The sequence below is a fragment of the Saccoglossus kowalevskii genome, chromosome 4 (genome assembly GCF_978046115.1).
Source record: "Saccoglossus kowalevskii chromosome 4, keSacKowa6.1, whole genome shotgun sequence".
NCBI lineage: Eukaryota > Metazoa > Hemichordata > Enteropneusta > Harrimaniidae > Saccoglossus > Saccoglossus kowalevskii.
In genome coordinates, this window is record NC_140644.1 from 38,761,912 (window position 1) to 38,782,367 (window position 20,456).

The window sequence follows — 20,456 nt, forward strand, 5'->3', positions numbered from 1 at the left end:
ATTGCCTAAATTAACCAATTTATAGGTGCTCCAACGATATCTTAAGTACCTCTGTTCAAATTTTAATAACACTAGCTACATAAGTGCATTTAGATAATCTACAGTTCTGATTACTTCAGGGTTGAAATCATGAATATTAATTACTTATTATTAGTTTTATATGAGTTTATAACAACTATGCATATCTGTAATGTACTAAGTACTGTTGCAGACAGGGACATGCATCTGGTGCTGACAAGATATATGACCAAAAGACTGCGCATGTGCATGCTGAGGTAATAGCTGGTTCGAGTGAGCTCCCCCAAAAAAAATATGTTTCACTAACAACGAAGTGCAGATATCATCTACTGTAGCAGTAAAGTAGCCGATAAGCATTACTACTATATTGTTGGAAACGAAGTGTGGAAGCGGAGAGATGATGCTAAGGAGAAATAGAAGTGGTGGAAAAAGTCGGGTTGAAAAATCAAAACCTTTGTCAGGTTCAATAGCTAATTATATGCAAATTGCTTCAACTGCTGAAAAGACAGAGACGACACCTGGCGAAACTACGCATTCATCCCACCTTGGCGATTGTAAACAGGACACACAGTCAGATCACAGCACATGCAGTAATGGAGACGACCAAGTGAAAGAAAACATGCATGATTTTTGACGCTTCGTTAAAAACTCGCTTATGCGTATTGAGAAAAACATGGCTAAAATTAGTAATGACTATACATCCATTTTATCTAGACTGGAGAAGGAAGATATGCGACACATGACCCTGGAGGAAAAGGTGAAACGACAGGAAGAAACCATAAAGGACTTGCAGAATACCAACAAAGAAATGGCGAAGCAGCTACAATATCTACAAAGTAGTGTATCAACGTTAAGATAAGTCCAAATACCTGGAGGAAGAGAATATTAAAATGCAAAGATATTCTAGGGAATTTAATTTGCGTTTTGGTGGAATACCGGAGAAAGAAAAAGATTACATTCAAGTGACAAAACAGCTTTTATCTAACAATTTTGATATGGAGAATGTCGGAATTGAAAACGCACACCGGGCTGGGAAACGCCGAGATAAAGGTAGACCCCGTCACATCCTAGTAAAACTCATGTATCGCCCACAGCGTCACCATATCATTTCTACTGCCAGAAAGTCGCTAAAAGGGTCGGACATTTTTGTCACTGAAAATCTCTGCCCAGCATATTATAAAAGTAAAACAGCGGTAAGGGGTACATGTATAATGAATGCGGCCTTTCGGGAAGGACGTAGACCAAGATTTCGTGATGGCAAATTATATATTGATGGACAATTGTACAGACACTCGGACAAGTAGAAAACCTCAGGTTTTTCTGACGCAAAAAATTCACCGATGTGATGTACTGATTGATATCCTTTAAATAGTTATTATGAACTGGGCAATGAATCCAAATCTGTTTCATACCTTTCCCTTATGGCTTTTTCTTCTTTGCTAGATGGTCAAACTCTTTAATATATATCAGAACACGCTCTTTCAGTTCTACACTGAACCTAAATTCCCCGCACTCAAGTGTAATCATTGCAGGTGATTTTAACGTTCCCCTTGACCCAATTATTGATAAATGTGGAAATTCTTTGGACAATAAAGGCCCGGCTAGGAAAGCAGTCCTCACTCTTATGAATAATTTAAAATTAATTGACATATACAGACAGCTAAATCCAACAAACTTTCGTTTTACATGGAGACGGGGAAATTCTGGTTCAAGGATAGATTATTTTTTGATACCAGAACGTTTGCTTAATCTCGTTAAGAACTGTGACATTGTTCCCAGTATCCGTACAGATCATAGTATGGTTAAAATTACATTTGATACCCCGGACACCTCAAGAGGTCCTGGTTTTTTGAAATTTAACTGCAGCCTTCTGACTGATAAAAACTTTGTTGAAGAAATGAAAGCCCCTGATATCATTAGTCTCATCCATAGCTGACAAAAGCCTGAAAAAAATAACACCAAAAAGGAAAAAGAATACTAAACCCAAAAGGAAAAAGCAATTATGGTTTGACCAAGACTGTTGGTCACTTAAAAAAGAGTTTAGAAATATTTCATCTCTTCTTTAGAAATATCCAAGAGATCCATATATTAGAGGCAGATTTTTCTGTATTAAAAAGGAATATAAAAAAAGAGAAATGAATTTAAAGTTTCGTAACTAAATGAACTTGAGAGTTTAAAAGGAGATTCCTCTAAATTCTGGAAATTATTACGAGATTTAGATGATGATAGAAACAGTAATGAAATACATAATTCAATAACACCAAATGAGTGGTTAAATTACTTTAATAAATTGCTAAATCCACCAACGGAAGACATTACTACTCTAAACAATAACATTAATTCTGAACTAAACGCCTTGGAGAGAGACATGGATGATAATCCAGATATTAATGGACCAATCCTGCAAAGTGAAATCATGAAAGCAATAAAGTTATTAAAATATAACAAAGCAACTGCCGAAGATAAGATTTCAAATGAATTTCGGCCAATACGGCCAATCACACCTCATCAATGCCCTGCAAACACTTTTTAATGGTACAGTGCCATAACTACACTGTTAACTCAAATAAACCAACCACAAATTATCGAAACAACTATACTGAACGAGAGAGAAACCAAGAAATTAGGTTTGGAAGTTGAAAAAATATATAAATTATACTGGAAAAGAGAAATTAACATAGGGACTGATGTAAACCAAAATAACAATAACAGAAGAAATAAACTGAGAACGTACACAAATTTCAAAAATGAATTTACTTTAGAAAATTATGTGATCAAAATAAAGAATGCCGAACTATGTGAATGTCTAAGTAGGTTCCATCTAAGCAATCATAAACTAAAAATTGAAACAGGGAGGTACACCAAACCAAAAACCGAAATAGGAAAAAGAATCTGCGAACTGTGTTCAAATAACAAAGTAGAAGATGAGTACCATTTCATGATTGAATGCCCCTTTTACGAAAAATCGCGGAAAGCATTATTTGAAGAGACTACTAAGCACATTATAAATTTCACGAATATGAGTGACTACAACAATTTTTTAAAATTAATGGGTGATACAAATCTGAATGTACAAATACCAGTTGCCCAATTTATCAAAAATAACACAAACCTTAGACAGCAACAGCATCTTCTGGCAAATTAACATAAATACTTTTCTCCTTTAACACGTTTTTTTTTTCTCATTTCCATCTTTCATTGATTTACTGTTTATTGCTTTTTTTATTATTATTTCATCTATTTTTTCCCCCAATATTATTACCAACATTTATTAATAGTTTTTTTGTAATTGTAGTCTGTTGATTTATTTTTTAAACCGTTGTTGTGCTTTAGACAGTAATTCTTGTAAAATTTGTATGTTTTATATACGTGTTTTAGCAGTTAGTGTAACCATTTTAAGTCCTTCTGAGGAATTTTAAGTGTTTCAATAAACCAAACCTAAACCTAAACGATATCTGATGTACTGAAAGACTGCCAAAGTTTAGCATATAATGCTCAGCAAAATTTTGAATATTTGAAATATAAAATTAGAGAAAAACAATACTTTATAGTAAGAAAAAAACAGCTCCTCACTTTGGAAAATGATCTGAACAAAAAAACGTCACTGACTAGAAGAGCAGATGAAACTCTAGACGAGACTATTTTGGCACATTACGAAGGAGTAAAAAATGATTTAGAGAAGCTAATCTCTCAACAGTTAAATGGGTCTATAATTCGTTTGCGCGTTAATTGGTACCAACAAGAAGAAAAAAGTAATCATTTTTTTCTGAATCTAGAAAAACTAAATTATAATAAGAAATCTGTTTCAAAACTTAATCATGAAGGTAAAGAAACCACAGACCCCAGACGAATCATAACCATTTTGTGCGATTTCTACGTGAAACTGTATTCATCAAATTTAGAAGTTAATTTAGACAGTTATGATAACTTCCTAAATGTATCTTTTATTCCGACTCTTAATACTGAGGAACTGAATTTGTGTGAAGGTGAAATCACTAAAACGGAATTGTTGGAGGCTTTAAAAAATACCCCTAAAATTAAAACTCCTGGCAGTGATGGTATTCCACCAGAGTTCTATCTTTTCTTTTGGGAAGATCTTGGCGAATCGATCCTAAACTCGTTAAATTATGCATATAATAATGGCTCTCTCTCAGTTACACAAATACAGGCTGTGGTAACTCTACTACCAAAACCTGAAAAAGACCTACTTCACATTAATAACTGGAGGCCGATCTCATTATTAACCACAGATTATAAACTAGCAAGTCGTTGCATGGGTAATAGAATCGCAAATGTCTTGCCATCTATTATCCATGAGGATCAGTCGGCGTTCATTAAAGGTAGGCGGATCACAGAAAACATTCGTTTATTAAGTGATATTATTGAATGATGTGAAGAAACAGGGAACAAAGGTGCACTACTGTTTATAGATTATGCAAAAGCCTTTGACTCGTTAGAGTGGCCCTTTCTTTTCAGAGCCTTACAACTTTTTCGTTTTGGCCCGTCATTAATTAGATAGGTTAAGACTTTTTATACAAACATCCAAAGTTGTGTAATCAATAGGGGTACCAGCACTGGATGTTTTAATCTGCATAAAGGTGTAAGACAGGGATGCCTTCTGTCAACTGCACTTTTTGTCATTTCGATTGCATTATTAGCTATCCATATTAGAAGTAACGACCTTGTTAAAGGTATTATTTTACCCTCTGGTCATCAACAAAAATACTCTGCTTATGCAGATGATACAACACTAATTCTTAGAGATAGTTCTTCCATTAAAGTTTCTCTAAATATTTTGTCAAATTTTTCCAGAACTTGTACTTCTTGGTAACCAGAAAGGGGTATGGGAGCTTCCAGGGGGCCTATTACCAAGAAATAATCCGGTAAGAGTCCTAGGTGCTTATTTGGGTCATAATAAAGTAGAAAATGAAAGACTAAATTTTGTGGATAATCTACAAAAAATGAAAAATAGACTAAACATTTGGAAATCACGGGACTTGACCATCCAAAGAAAAGCTATTTTAGGAAAGTGCTTTGATGCATCACAATTAATTAATCTATATTATGAATAGTTTATCAGTACCAATCCAAGTAGTTAAACAAGCCAGCTCTTTTCTATTTAATTTTCTGTGGAGAGGTAAAAAGCATCATGTGAAAAATTCAACTATGATTGGAGACGATTCACAAGGTGGTGTAAAAATGATGGACCTTGAACTAATGAATAAGTCATTAAAATTATCTTGGATTAACAAAATCATAGATTCACAAGCACCATGGACGCACATACCAAACTATTTTTTTTAATAAATTGGGCGGATTGAAATTTTTTTTGAACTGTGATTATTCTGTTGATCGTCTTCCAGTCAATGTCCCTAGCTTTTACAAAGAAATTCTTACATTTTGGGCAGAATTTACCAAAAATTGTAACGATCCGGTAAATGACTGGCCTAGCCAATACATTATCTGGAATAATAAAAATATACTCGTGGGAGGAAAGTCTGTTTTCTACCGCGACTGGGTACCGTAATTAGAGGAGTACAATCCATGAGCAATTTGGTTGACAATGACGGAAATATCCTAACATACAATCAATTTAAAAGTAAATATAATATAAAAGTTGATTTTCTTACTTATTATAGCTGCTATATCCAGCCAATGGAAAAAGAATTTAAAAAGTAATATCTTACCCGTGCGACAGAATGAGAATGTGACCTCTAAACTGTCAAAATATAAATGTCAACATTTTTAAAACGATCTGAAAACTAATAAATTTGAAAAAGCATCTGCCATAGACACTTTCAACAGAAGGGAATATGTGGGACACTTTGACTGGCGGGCAATTTGGTTAAACGTGAAGCAAATAACTGTTCAAGAAAAATTGCGCAATTTTCAATATAGAATACTCCATCATATTCTCGCAACAAATTGATTTCTAAAACTCAATCAAAAGATTGATGATAAATGTAAACACTGTAACCAGACAGAGGATTTAGAACATTTGTTGTGGGAATGTAAGGAGAGTAGAACATTTTGGGACTCTTTCAAAACTTTATGGACAAAAATCACGTTGATAGACATTGCACTTGGAAAGAAAGATGTTATTTTCAATACTATAGAAGGAATTCAATCAAAGGCCTTGTGGGAGCACTTAATACTACTTGGAAAATATGAATTGTACATAGTAAGATTTAACAAACTCAAACTAAATGTGTACTTATATTGAGTATAAAACAAACAATAGACCTGGAGAAACGTATGGCAAAAACAAACCAACAATATGGATAGTTCATAGATAAATTGAAGAAAGTTTTATTGTATTTAAAAATCGCACACTAATTTAAATTTAAAGAAATCTGATTATTTTCTTAAATGTAATTTTTCTTCATCTGCCAATAAGGTATGTACTTCATTCTTTTGACCTTGTGTTTTGTATTGTTTATATAGTTAAAAAAGCTTTATAACATAGTGCAAATTTCATAAGTTACGGTTGAAAATAACTTTGCATGGTAATCCAAATTTTTGTTGATTAAAATTGAAACTCAAAAATCGACAGTGCATACCTTTTAAGAGGATATTAAATATGCTTACACTAAAGTTATTGGTTACTTCTCTTTATCTGATGTCAAATAGCTATGTACCTTTTTTTCTTTTGTGTTTTGTAATGTTTTATATAGTTGAAATAAAAAAACAAACAAAAAACTGGTGCTGACAAGATGTATGACCAAAATATTAAGTCATCATTTATGGTTATATACCCTATATATAAAATATGTTTTTGAAATGCAGTCCCTCACCCCCTTGGCCATTTTCGCCGATTTTTAGTCGCAGGAGCGATTTACGTCCTAAATTTTGGTTCTCCGGGCGTCTCTTATAAATACTCTGTCTAACCGCTGGATTGAATTAGCTAAATTATGAAAAATTCATTGAAGATTGGGCGAAAATCGGTCATTTTTGGCCTCAACGTTTTTTTGCTCGGAAACGCAAGGGTGATAAGACTCGATTTTCAAGAACGCAGGTCGCTCGGATCGGACGGTTTCTATTGTTTCGAGTCTGTTGTGTGTCTAGAAACATAACAACTTTGTTTTTTGGTGAATATAGAACATGCTCTGTTTTAATAAAGGATTTTGATATGCAAATCGAACAATTTTAATAGTTCCTTATTGTAACGTCTCCCATATAAATAGTCATCTACTCCCCAGAATTTGACATTGGTACTAGCCCAGAATTGACTTTCTGTTCAGCGCGTCTTTGATTGTAGCAATATTTACGCCACTGTACGAAAATACGCACACTCGCGAATTTGACAACATTCACTTGAGCGTTTTAGGATAGTGGGAATAGAAGCAAATAAATGGAAATGCCAGTTACATCACTCATGAAGATTGATGATTCGATTGCTGGCCGGGATAGATGTATTTAGTGTTCATTTCTATGCATATTGTCTACACCTGCGATTCTCAATTTCGATGTGTAAAATCATATCGCTGCTGTGGACGGCGACGGCCGAGAGATTGTTTTGGTTTTGCGGCTCTCTTGGAATGGGCAACTGATTTTTAGGTTTCTGTTTTTTTAATATTCTGACGTTTACTTGGTCGTATTTTGTATATACCACTCAGACGCTGACAACAAGTAAGTAAACGGGCCGGGACATAGTCAACATAGGACTCTGAAGGCCCCGGAGAAAGCGTCATCTTACAACATTAATGAACGAAATTTACAACCTCATTCTTCCGAACAATCTGATATTTATGCTGGATAACAAAGTATACAAGTACTGTTTATTATTACATATGTACTGCAGTTTATTTTGATTCGTCCCTGAAATCAAAATCGGTATTTCCACAACCCATATGCAAATGAGGTCTGAGAGCAAACAAAGTAGTCCCTTCAGAAGTACAGATTTTCGAAATAAACAATATTTAGAAGTATGATATTGTCCCCTTAGGGTACATGAATATACTTGCCGAGTGAAATGAAATTTGAACAACAGTAACGGTACTTTTAGGCAGTCACTTATTTTGGCCCAAACTAATTTGCATATCACCCATGCAATAATGTTTTCGGTATTTTCACGGTCGATATGCAAATGAACATGGTGTTTTCATTGGCTACTGAACTATTTTTATTTTGTAAACACATTTTCGTCTGCTATTTTTATCCAGTTCAAATTGTTCAACAACATTTTTGGCATGTCAGGTGTACATCACATGGAATACTACGATTGGGAGAACTTAATGTATGTTGACCACCTGGAAACTGAGTTTTATAAACCTTGAAGGGCTCTCAGAAGATCCACCAGCAGTAAAATCAGCGATTATTATGCAGTCGCAACCATCAGCATCGAGATACCAGGTTTCTGCTGGCGACGTTGCGGCGTTACTCAGTTCCAAATAAAAAATACCAACGCCAAAAGAGCAACATTTTAACCGGTAATCAAGACTCAGTCAATCCACGACCAGCAAGCAACATCACACACGAAGTTGTAGCGTGCAGCTCAGCGACAACCGCTGTCGACGACGGGATGTCAGTGGAGTACCGCAGTTGCACGGCATGTTTGTCAATGCACAATTCTGTGGCGGAACTTTTAACTTCAACATAAACTGTGTATCATAGTCGTCCAGTTCAAGTTCTTGTTTTGCCGTGGTCCCAACTAAACGTCAACGAGTTATTTATTCGAACAGTGACTCAGATTAGACGTCTGATTATTTTAATTTCAAACAAACAGTGACACGCGTTCTCCGGGCGCGTTCTACACTGACACGCGCTGCTAGGGTGTAACACTTATATTGGAACATATTAATGGGCAATGGGGTTCCCCGACCTAAATTCCATCCCGGTTTGCACGTTCTTTCTTTAATACGAAATAATCAAGTATGGAACATATGTAATAATAACAGAACCCCACACCCTCCCCGTGGCTTTCGTTGCATATGGAAGTTATTTTCACTCGAGATGCGGTGTATTCTGCTGTACTTTCACTCGCTTCGCTCGTGAAAGTACGGCCGCAGGATACACCGCATCACTCGTGAAAATAACTTCCATACGCAACGAAAGCCACGGGGAGGGTGTGGGGTTCTGTCATACGATATACTGCAAAATGGAAATAACATACCTACATGTATTTAACCGTTGTTGATTTTTTTTTACAAAATTCCAAGAACACATAACAAACAACGAATTAGGCCAAATTTTGTTATCAGTTGGCTTAAATATAACCCCAACGGGCCGTATTTTTGTGAAAGATTGGTATTTTTGTCCTGATTTGTAGGAATCTGAAAAACGCGTTTCACAACATGTCTCTTATTTAGTTTTATGCGTCATTCAAGATGGCGGCCCCCATATAGTAAATATCGCATTTATTTTAATATCACGTGTGCGCCAGCTGACTGTGGTAGGAGGTAATAAATTTGGGGCGAAAGTATCCAAAAATCAGTTTCTGGCTGTTGCCATGAGCGAGAATTTTCAGCAGTGAGCGAGAATTTTCTTTCAATTAGTGACGGTCCGACCTGCCTGTCAAGTATGACCAAAATCAGCCAAGCCAAAAAAAACACAGAGCAGTTAAAAGCCGCTGGTGAAAAGTTACCCCAACTTTGAGGTCAAGTTTCTCGATAATGAAAAAAGACAAAAAACAACCATTAAATGTATGCACACTCAAGCTGAGTAGAATGAGCTACTTAATCCTAGAATTGTAGAGTGAGAAGGTATACATAAAAAATTTTTTGGCTGTTGCCATGGAAACTAGAGTGAAGGTGTGACTTGCCTGCCAAGTTTGAACCAAATCGGCCCAACCAAAAAAATCACAGAAGAGTCAAATTTCTTGGTAATGAAAAAAGATATCAAAAATTCAACTTCATGCCCAAACTCAAGCTGAGTAGAATGAGCTATGTCTGAGGGGTGTTATCCTAAATTTGTAGGAGGAGATGCATTTGGCACGAAGCCATCCAAAAAACAAACAAACAATTTTTGACTGTTACTATGGCAACGGGAGCCAATTTTTTTCAGATTTTACCTAATAACTAGGGTGATGGTGTGACCTGCCTGCCAAGTTTGAGGGAAATAGGCCAAGCCAAAAAAATCACAGAAGAATTAATATGTGAAAACACTGGAAATCACACACACAGACACACAAAACTGATTTTAAGGGCAATCCTAGTGGAGCGGATCGCCAACAAAAATGTTCGTAAATATTACTGACCGCAAAAGACGCTCATCGCGAAGTGACTTGTTATTTCATTAAATATTTATATTTGTTAAACCATAGCTATATGAATCCACTCTTATCATTTGCTCTATTAGGAGCACATGTGCTTGCTGTAAAAATAAAGGATCAAGTATATGGGCAAAATAAGACATATTTCAATGATTTTGCATTCAATAAATACAATGCTTTTATGTGTAATGAAGATGTGCTTCTAATATAGTAAATACAGTAATCTGTATTTGTACTTCATGCCTCCAATACCCTCAGCACACAGGAGCTCTTTCTTTGATTTTATTTGTATGCATCTACCAGTGTTTGGATACAAAGATAGGTAAAAATAGCTAGATCATTTGCATATATATACATGTACTAGTATATACAGATTATGTATACATTGTTCAGAGAACAAAATAGAAAATGAGGTGCATTTTTTCATGGAATGAACAGGCAAAAACTATTGAAAGATGTAATAATTCCAAACACAACCCACAACATTAATCAGAAATTTATATACCGGATGATTGCAATGATGTTGAAATTATAAGACAAGTGGGTGAATATGTATATGCCATATTTGACATTAGAACAGAACATCCAATTAAAAGATAATTCTTACTTTTATCATTTTTTTTTTCCTTTTCTTTTGTGCATTTTTCATTTGTTTGTTTATGTATTATATTGTTATTGTTTTTTAACTGATGAAAATTTATTTCAAGGATTCAATAATTTGTTGTTATTATTATTACATTAACCAACATGTTTGTCATCACATCACAGAATTGTATTTGTCATGAAGTATTCCAAAAATGTAGTTGTAAGATCTTTGTTTTTCACTGGGATATAAATTGTACTGACGACCTCTGTACATGTGTTTTTGTGAGACCTTTGTGGTTGTATGTATTCATATTGAGTTGGAAGAAGTTTGTGACAGTTCATATTTAATTGGGCTCTTCTATTGGACTGTACATGTGTTTGTCTTGTGAGACATTTGTGGTAGTTTGTGATCTATCAAATTACAAAAAGTTGTTGTCAGTTTCATAGGTTTCCTCTAATCATCAGTACATGTACATGTTTTTGTGAGACCTTTGTACATGTAGTTGTACGTATTCATATATAGATTAAACACCTTTGTGTCAGTTCTCATTTCATAGGTTCCCCCAACTGTGGTCGTAATTATTCAAATTGACTTGGAAGAACAGTTTCCATTCCATCATTTTCCTCTAATGGAGAGTACCGGTACACATGTTTTTGCGAGACATTTGTTGTATGTATTCACAGCTTGTTGGAATACCTTGAGCCAGTTACCATCCCATTGGGCAACTCTAATGTACTGTACATGCGTTTTGTGAGACCTTTGTCAAAGTAATGAATTCATAGCTAGTTTTCTCTAATGAACAGTTCATGCATATTTTGTGTGACCTATGTGGTAGTATGCACGAGCTGTAAAACTGTAATAGCTTTGTGACACTTTTTTGTAAATATAACTATCCATTCATGTAAAAAAAAATTGACTTGAGATCCCTGAGGGCTTTGGATTTACAACGGTTGATGTAAATTTAGCAAATCCTCTAAAATACATGCAAACTACATTTACTGTTCACAACAATATAAATTATGCTTGATTTGGTGATTGGACACCACGACCTTCAGGGTAGGCCATATTCAGTTTTTCAAGATTTCAGGATTATTGGCCATACCAACTGATTGTATCTCAGTTACTCTAGTTACAATAATCAGTGGTAGATGTACTGCATATAGGACAAAAACTTGGTCAATGCCCACTAATTTTCATCTTTATTGTATCACTGACCATCTCTTAGTTAAGATAAAATTACAATTAAGTCTGGAACAGATACATATCCTACAAAATATATTTTTAATAAACATTATTATACATCTGTCACAGTAACGCCATAATTTTGCAGTATTTAAGGGGTATTTTCATCTTACCATATAAGGAAATGCAAATTCCAAATATGGAATGATTATGTGCATAAACATCCTCTAATAATAAAAACAAACATGGCTGCCATCAGGGTTTGACCGGGCTCCACACAAAGAAGTTCGCTGATTCTGTTCTAAACTTTTTGGATTTCGGCATTCCCATGATGTATTCTTGGAAGGTAAAGATGTATAATAATAAGGTTATGAGAATACCTCAAAGTATACAGACAGTACGCCACGCATCGACCTCCATTGTGCGTCTGTCGATACTCCAGCTGTTCTGTCTTTGTGCATACTTTGAGGTATTCTCCTAATAACCGTATAGTATTTTTTTTGAAATTTAAACTGCTTGATCTTAACATTTATTTCAACGGTGTGGCGTATTGATTTCATTACAATTTAAATCTATGTGTCTTACGGTATATGTATTTGACATTTACCACAAGTTACAAACTTATTTTTTAGAATATTCCATCTAATACTATTCATGTACTAGTTATATCAATGTAACATGATGGCTATGTTATATGTACCAAATATGGATGTGTCACAAATTGAGGATGTGTCAGCCAATCATATCAAATGATTTGTTGAATATTCTGTGTTGTGAGTAGTTACATACATTGCCATAACCACAGAAATACAATTGTATAATATTATTATTATTCAGAGGCACCAACACCAAAATGTAGACACCATCACATCAATTTAAATACAAAGAGCATTTTGAATCATATTTTCTTACCAGTCATAACAGATATTCCCAAAAAATTGGATGAACAAACGAATATACTCATCAATGCTAATATATATTTTGTCATGAAGTTGAAAATGGCATTTTTAGTCATCTAATTGTTTATTGAGGTATTTTTGACTGAGCATCTTAATAAATAAAAACAGTCAAAAATAGTGGAAGAACATGAGAAAGCTGATTTATTATTGCTGATGGGATAATGTAATCCAAACACTACAGCTATTGTAATATTTCCCTACTTGACATCATTCTATTTGGTTGTTCAAGACTTTTCCAAATATTTAATAGATTTTCTGTGATATGTGGATTAACAGATGTGAAATAAAGTCATTTGTTTATTCTGTTTTGGTGTTATTCAATTGGTTTTCTAATGTGGTCTGATAATAACATCCAATTATGTGATTGCAATATTGATTCAGGAAAGTCATTGAAATCAGTTCAATAAATCATATTTACATATATTTATTGTTTAACCAAATCCAAGTATCAGGTCTTCTAAGCACCAAGAATGTAATCCGAAGCAGGAAAGGTGGAAATTAGGCAGAGGGTTCTCCAAACCCGCCTATTCACATAGTTCATACCCACCATAGACTCCGGTCAGTCAAAATGACTATTTTGAACTGTAGGCATTAAACAACAATTCTGCTGGTGACGGCGAGATAGAATCTAGGTCAGGGGAAGCCCCATGACCCAAAGATTCTCTTCCCTTGCGTCACAAACCATGTGACCAAGGTTCCTTTCTCTCCGCCTCGAGGACTTAGACCAACGCTATGGAAAGAGTGGGGTGGTTGGGGGGGGGGGTCTATGGTGGGTATGAACTATGTGAATAGGCAGGTTCGGAGAACCCTCTGCCTAAATTCACTACGTTCAATTTCCCATAGACTCCGTTCAGTTAAAATGACTATTTTGAACTGTAGGCAGACAGACAAATGATGAAAGTCTTTTCCCAGTCCGGGATGAAACACTCTACAGAAATCACTCAACACCTTAGTTAAGACCTATAAAGGGTGGTGTCTTACCTTGCCTGTGCTGTCCCCGGAGCAAGAAGCCAAAATGCTGCTATGGTGACAGGGTTCGGTGTGCCCGAGAAAGCTAGATCCCAACCCAATTCTGTGGGTAGTAAGCTTTCGAAGTAAAGACCGAAACAGTTTTGCATGAGGGCATAGGCCGAAAAGCGGTACCTGGGAGCTTCCAGGGAGTGCTGATGGTAGAGAAATCTGTCCGAAAAAAATGCAGAGACTGACTTATTGACTATGCGCAGGGACCCTTGTGGTCGTTCGGGCTGGGTCAGCAAACCAAAAATGTTGTCTGCCCGGAGGGTCAGGAGGAATTGGATGGATTCGGTGTCTCTGAGGTAGTAGTTGATAAAGACGTTTTGCGTTCTCCAAAAGCCTGCCCTCCATGTGTGCTCGATGGGGGGGGGGGGGGTGACACTAGCACTAGTGAGTTAGCAATCGCACAGACCTCATGCGCTCGTACTTGGTATATCTGCAAGCTCTGTGTCGAGGCAGTTAAAGTATTATAGACCTCTAATACAGTCGCAGTAAACCACCTCGTTATGGAAGTTGGGGAGAACGGCCTATCCTGCCTGCCTGGGCCATAACACAAAGATATGTGCCTGACACCCCGTCTTGAATCCTTAGTACGGTTTGGTAGCAACTCCGTGCTCGAACTGGGCAGGGAAGCAATTCTTCCTGACCCTCCGGGCAGACAAAATTTGACAGCCGGTGGATAACGAAAAGTGAGGATAGTGTCCTGAGATTTGGTTCTAGGCGGGAAACCAGATTCGTGTCTTTAGCACAACCTGATTGTCCATAACGGCGGTACATCATCCGAGAAGAACAATGCCCCAGCTCTGGCTGACGCCTACCTGAGGCGAGGGCCTGTGAGAAGACTATTTTCCACGTCAAAAATTTGAGTGGTGCTGATCGGAGAGGCTCAATGGGCGGTCTGCTTAGAGCGAACAACACAGCCGACAAGTCCCAGTTGAGCAGTTCCCTTGTATGGGGTTGTGGCGTCTGGAAAGCAGTAAATAGTCTCCTAATAATAGGACAATCGGCTAGTCTTGTTCACGTACGTTCTCAATGGTGGGGAACAAGGCCGACCTGTAGCCAACGATCGCTGCTTAGGACAACCCACTTCGTCAAACAGGTGGACGAAGGAGCCTGCTACCTGGCCAATAGAGGGATGGTATGGATCAATCTCTTTTCCCCTACACCAATCAGTGTATGCTCGCAGCCTAGAAATGTAGGCCGCGTTGGTGGAATCCCTGTTCACTCTGGCCAGGACATTGGCAGCCCGCTCAGATAAAGCTTTCATATGTATATATTTTCATACTGAGAGCCTCTATGCATGTAAGTGATACGCGCTGGGCTCATTGGTAGTGCGCCGTCTGGTTGGGATGGCAGGTCCGGTAAGTCCGAAAGCACTACTGGTGTTTCGACTAGCATTTCCGATAGATAGAATTGGGAACTAGGCCTTGCTTGGCCAATTGGGTGCGACCAATGATAATATGCAGGTGTGCACCTGTCAAAGTTTTCTCTGATGCCCGGTAAACTAGCGGGAAAGGAGGAAAGGCTCACACACCTAAGTGGGTCAACAGGATTAGCAAAGTGACCCTGGCCCAGGCTCCTGGAGTTGGCAGGAGTGTTACCCCAGAACGCCAAGCTCCCAACGTACGTATGGCAAACCGGTCTAACCTTGGACCGTCTCACAACCGAAACAGCCTGGAGGCTACCCACTTTGGTATCAGCCACTCAGTGTTCTGGAGACGGAGCTGCCCTTAAAGGGCATCTGCCAGACTGTTCCTCAACCCTGGAAGCTGGTGTGCGGTTAGCTACACATTGTATTCCAGGCACCAAAGGAGGATTTGCTCCGCGAGGACTGACAATGATGGGGAATGTGTCCCCCTTCCTTCTTGAAGGAGACCACCGCTGTGTTGCCTGTGCGGAGCAGGGCTCTGTGGTCTCAAACTCGGGGTAGAAAGCGTAATAGTGCTAAGTACACTGCTTTCAGTTCAAGCCGGTTGATATGGCAGTCCCGAAATTCATGCTCCCCAACCGTGGGAGGAGGCATCTGTTACCAGTCATACCTGCAGCGAGTGGGTCCAAGGGGGCCCTATGTCCGAAGTTGGCCAGTGATGACCATCAGGGCAGGGCTTCCTTCACTTGGTCGGAGATCAAAGCCCGCCTATCTAGTTCCCATAGGAGAGCTCGGCATTATAAGAAGCGTTATACTGGGCGGCTGCGTAGTGCGGCCTGGGGAACGACCTTTCGAACCGAGGTCATTATTCCAATGATCCGCATTAGTTCTCGGAGGGACACTGAGGGAATGCTGACTAGGCGTTCAGCTAGGCAGCTTAGCGCTAAGCAACACGCTTGAAATAGCTATACCAAGCTTACCTCTGTGTCAAAACTCAATGCCCAGGGGCACAAACTGCGTGTTGGGTCGAGATGGGACTTGTCAATTTACTAACGAGCCCAACTGGTGAAGTAAATCCTGTGTTAGCCTGACGTGTTTGGCTATTAACCCCTTGTCCGGGTTGTGTAGTAACCAGTCGTCTAGGTAAGGATTGAGGTGTACCAGACATTTGGTGAAGCAGCAGCACTACCTGTTTCATCACTCTGGTGAACAGTTGCTGTGCATAACCCAAACGGGGGGCACCCGAAATTCGAATATTTGGCCAAGCTGGGCGATTAGAAGGAGAAATGTACGTGCATGTAGGCCCCGCTTAAGTCTAGTGGGGCTATCCATTCGAAACGGTGGATGGAGAGAAGAACCCTGAATGGCGTCTCCATGTGGAACTGATTGAGGAGCACGTACTGATTCAGTCTGCCTAGGTCCAAAACTGGACGCCCGCGACTTGTAGATTCGATACTACAAACACATTTGTGTAGAAGCCTGGACTTAGTTCCGGCTGATCTACTCTGTGTATGGCGCCTTTTACCAGCAAACTGCTACTTCCTGCTTGATTGCTTCCGCCTTGCGGGAGTCCCCTGGTAGTGCCCAATAGGGGAGACACCAATGGAGGGGATGGAGATTTCAGCGGTATCCCGTAACAGGATGCCACCACCTGGAAAGGTCCAGGGATCGGTCACCCGCTGTCTCCAAACTGGACTACACTGACGCAATCTGTGTACGACAGGGATATGTGGCCATGGGTTCGGCAGTTGCGAGAGGGGGGTGCTCTCTTCTCCCATGAGGTGAGTTCCCCAAGGCCTGAGGTAGTCACTAAGTTGTGACCTGGCCACTCGAAGCTCTGAGACTGTACCCACCATTCCCCGAACAAAGAGGGTCTGCGTCACTGAGGTGGGGATGTACCCCCTGACTCAGCTTGCCGGCAAAAATGCATGTGTCTATGGTCGCGTATCGTTGCGCAGTAGTGGCCCCGGCCAAGACCAAGGTGACAATAGGGGATGTCGCACGTAGATGTGCAGTGGCCCACCAGTAAATGTGTTGCCTGGTCTAGAAGGGGGCCTTAAGCATTACCTCCTCCGTGGCTGACCAACGTCCACCCATCAACACCGTTTGCGCGCCCTGTGTCCCACTCCGCACTCAGACGGGCAGGGAGAGATGAAAATTCTGTATCACCCCAAAAGTGTGGCTCACCGAGTCGTTATGGATGGAAGACTGAGGGACTGCCCGAGGTACCGGCTGTATCCGACGCGAGCGAACTGTGTCTCCTTTTCACTTTAAATATGTGAGAGAGAGCATGTTCGACTGTGCGTCTCATGACAGGGTTGGTTCCCTCTGGGGACGCCCGTGAGTCAAAACCCACAGTGGAGACCAGACACAAGGGTAAATTCGTTACCATTGTACCATTACCACGCGACGAACCCTGGCTGGCTGAAAAGTAGGGGGGGTCAACGTGTGCCCTGCCCTGAAAGCCCTGCCCTTAGATCGGAGGCTTGGCTGCCAGCACCCAGTTGGCATTCAGTGCCCGAGGCTCCAGAGGAGGCCCGGTGCAATTAGCCTGAGCCTCGGCCTCATCCAAATTAGTGGGAGAGTCGCGGCTGGGAACGCCCCGACAGTCCTTCGACCAAAGCCCTCAACTCAGAGGCAAACCTGGCGCCGTGGGAGGAAGGATCCACAAATGGACCCACAATGGGCCCATAGGAGAAAAAAACCTCCAGGGGCACAGCCTCGCTGTAGCCGGTAAAATCAGGTAAACCACCGCCTAAAAACACAGACTGTGAGGATGCCCTCCGATCAGCAGGGGGAAGCCGAAAAAATATCGGTACGTCTACTGTCGGGCCTCCTACTCAACGTCCCGGTACGCGAAGCACCGGTAGCCTTGAGCCAAACATGCAACTCACAATTTGTACTAGACGCGCGACCTTGCTGTGGAAAAACGAGCGACGCGGTCAGTCTCAGCGATTTTGACGCGCGCCTTCAAGGCAAAGACCCTGAACCTCGCACGCAGCCACGGCGAAAAAGCATATCAGATGCAGGTTCTATGCTGGTAAATTGTGAATATAACCACTGCACAGTCGACTAGAAAACGAGGAGACCAAAAAACAGCAGCGAGTCATGGAGCTGTCATTACATCTATTCATTTCTAAATACGTAGATCAAGCATAAAATGAAGACGACATGCATGAGGGAAGCAAATTACAGTAGTAAAAGGTGGCGTAACGCAATCAACAAGTGATTAAGCTACGATGCCCAGGTTTTATTTTTTTGTTGTGAAAAATGCTACACACACAAAGGGGAAAACGACACAAGGGTAAAAATGACAAGAAAAACTTATCCTACCAGCTACAATGTCTCGAGCCGCCTAGCAGCAACAACCCAAGCTAGAAACCCGGACAAGAAAAAAGCAAGCGATCCAGGCAGAGCTCGCTAGATTTCATCTCCATTCGAGTGATTGTCCAGCCGTTAATGGCGCTGCCAATATGGCCTCGGTCACGTGGTTCGTGACGTAAGGGAAGAGAATCTTGGGGTCATGGGGCTTCCCCTGACCTAGATTCTATCACTCCGTCAATGGCAGAATCGCTGATTAATGCCTACAGTTCAAAATAGTCATTTTGACTGACCAGAGTCTATGGTGGGTTGAACGTAGTGAATTTATTCATTTTTGTGTCCCATGGTTTTTCACTTCAATATTCTTGCATAATAATTACTGATCTGAAATTATTTCAGCCATTTCAACCAAATTTGGAACATTTTCTATTTTCATATCCAGTAACATCTGTCCATATGCTTTACCCTGTTTTAAATAAAAGTATATTATTTTATTATAAATATATAAATATTACTTCTTTAACTTTATATGTAATAATAACTTTATACACAAAGCTAATAGTGGCATTCACGTTAGAGATCTTGGCACGTGCCGAGACTGGGGACCAAGATGGAATGTGCCAGAAGAGTCAGCACATGCGGAAAAAAACACAATCTTGGTCTTAATAGATGCTTGAGACCGAAATTTTGCACGTGCTGAAATTTGCTGCCTGAATGCTCAGCATGACCAAAATCACGCCTTTTGTGGTGAATTTAAGAAAACATATACCGATTCATACTAGTATGACATGACGATGGAGGGAAGTGAAGGTATATATTGTCGAATGCTGCAGTAATGAATGAAATGAATGCAAACCGTAATCCGTCTGCAAACACAATCAGCACGTGCCGAGATCTCATGACGTGAATGTAGCAACTATCAATGGATACAGTGAACAGATGCATAACAACAACAATTTAATAGGATTAAATTTGGGCCCTCTAAGATTTGTGAATTTCAAATGTCATATTAAAATTTTCATAAAGACAAGTAGCTTCGCGGTAAGTGGCTTTCGTGGTAAGTGGGTTTCGTATTGGTTGGGTCTCGCGGGGAGTCAGGCTTTGTCGCAGTAACTGGTTCTTTCATCATTGTTGAGAATTAAAGTTTTATGTTTCTTTAACAATTTGCGCTATTCTGGGAATACCATCCTTAGAAGCTATTAATTTGCCCTTATGATTTGTGATGTTGCTCTGGCAGGAGTTCCAAAATAGGATCCATGCTCTGATAATGCCCATAGTTTCAAAAACCAAGAAACATTATCATTATGATCTTATTGGTGTTGCAAAGAATAGTTGAATATTGTTTATTAAAATTAATAATCCTCATAACTGTTCTCCAATATAGATAAATTATAGTACGTAACAAATATATAAGTCAGTCTTATCAATGAAATAAAGAAATGTATATATATATATATTTACATTATTACTAATGCATTGCAATACAACTAATTAAATTGAAAGAAATTGCAATATAAAATATTCTCAAGGGCGTATTTCACGGTCAGTATTATTTACGAAAATATTTGTTTATAATTTTATAAATTAGCTTGGCAATTTCCACCCCAATTAGATATAATGTGTACATATTTTAATAAATAAAATTAAAGATACACTAACAAAAATGAAATATTAATTATTGGCGATCTGCTCCGCTAGGATTGCCCTTATAATCACTTTTGTCGTTTTGTGTGTGTGTGTCTGCAGAATCGCGGGCAAAACGAAAGTTCCCCGGTATTGTCTAAGCGACGCAGGCCC

General features: G+C 39.1%; 1 protein-coding gene and 1 long non-coding RNA gene across 2 annotated transcripts in view; both read right to left on the reverse strand.

Moving 5' to 3' along the window:
* Positions 1-11,994: 11,994 nt before the first annotated feature.
* LOC144357712 (uncharacterized) lies at positions 11,995-18,863 on the reverse strand. Its single transcript, XR_013421694.2, has 2 exons — positions 12,482-18,863; positions 11,995-12,376 (listed from the first exon to the last, which is right to left on the reverse strand). It is a non-coding gene; the product is annotated as an uncharacterized LOC144357712 (long non-coding RNA).
* Positions 18,864-18,951: 88 nt separating this feature from the next.
* LOC102801419 (uncharacterized) overlaps positions 18,952-20,456 on the reverse strand; it is a 60,802-nt gene continuing 59,297 nt past the window's right edge. Inside the window, exon 17 of the mRNA XM_085498095.1 lies at positions 18,952-19,125. Coding sequence (XP_085354221.1) covers positions 19,036-19,125 — 90 coding nt within the window. The 3' untranslated portion in view covers positions 18,952-19,035. The remainder of the gene's footprint in view (positions 19,126-20,456) is intronic.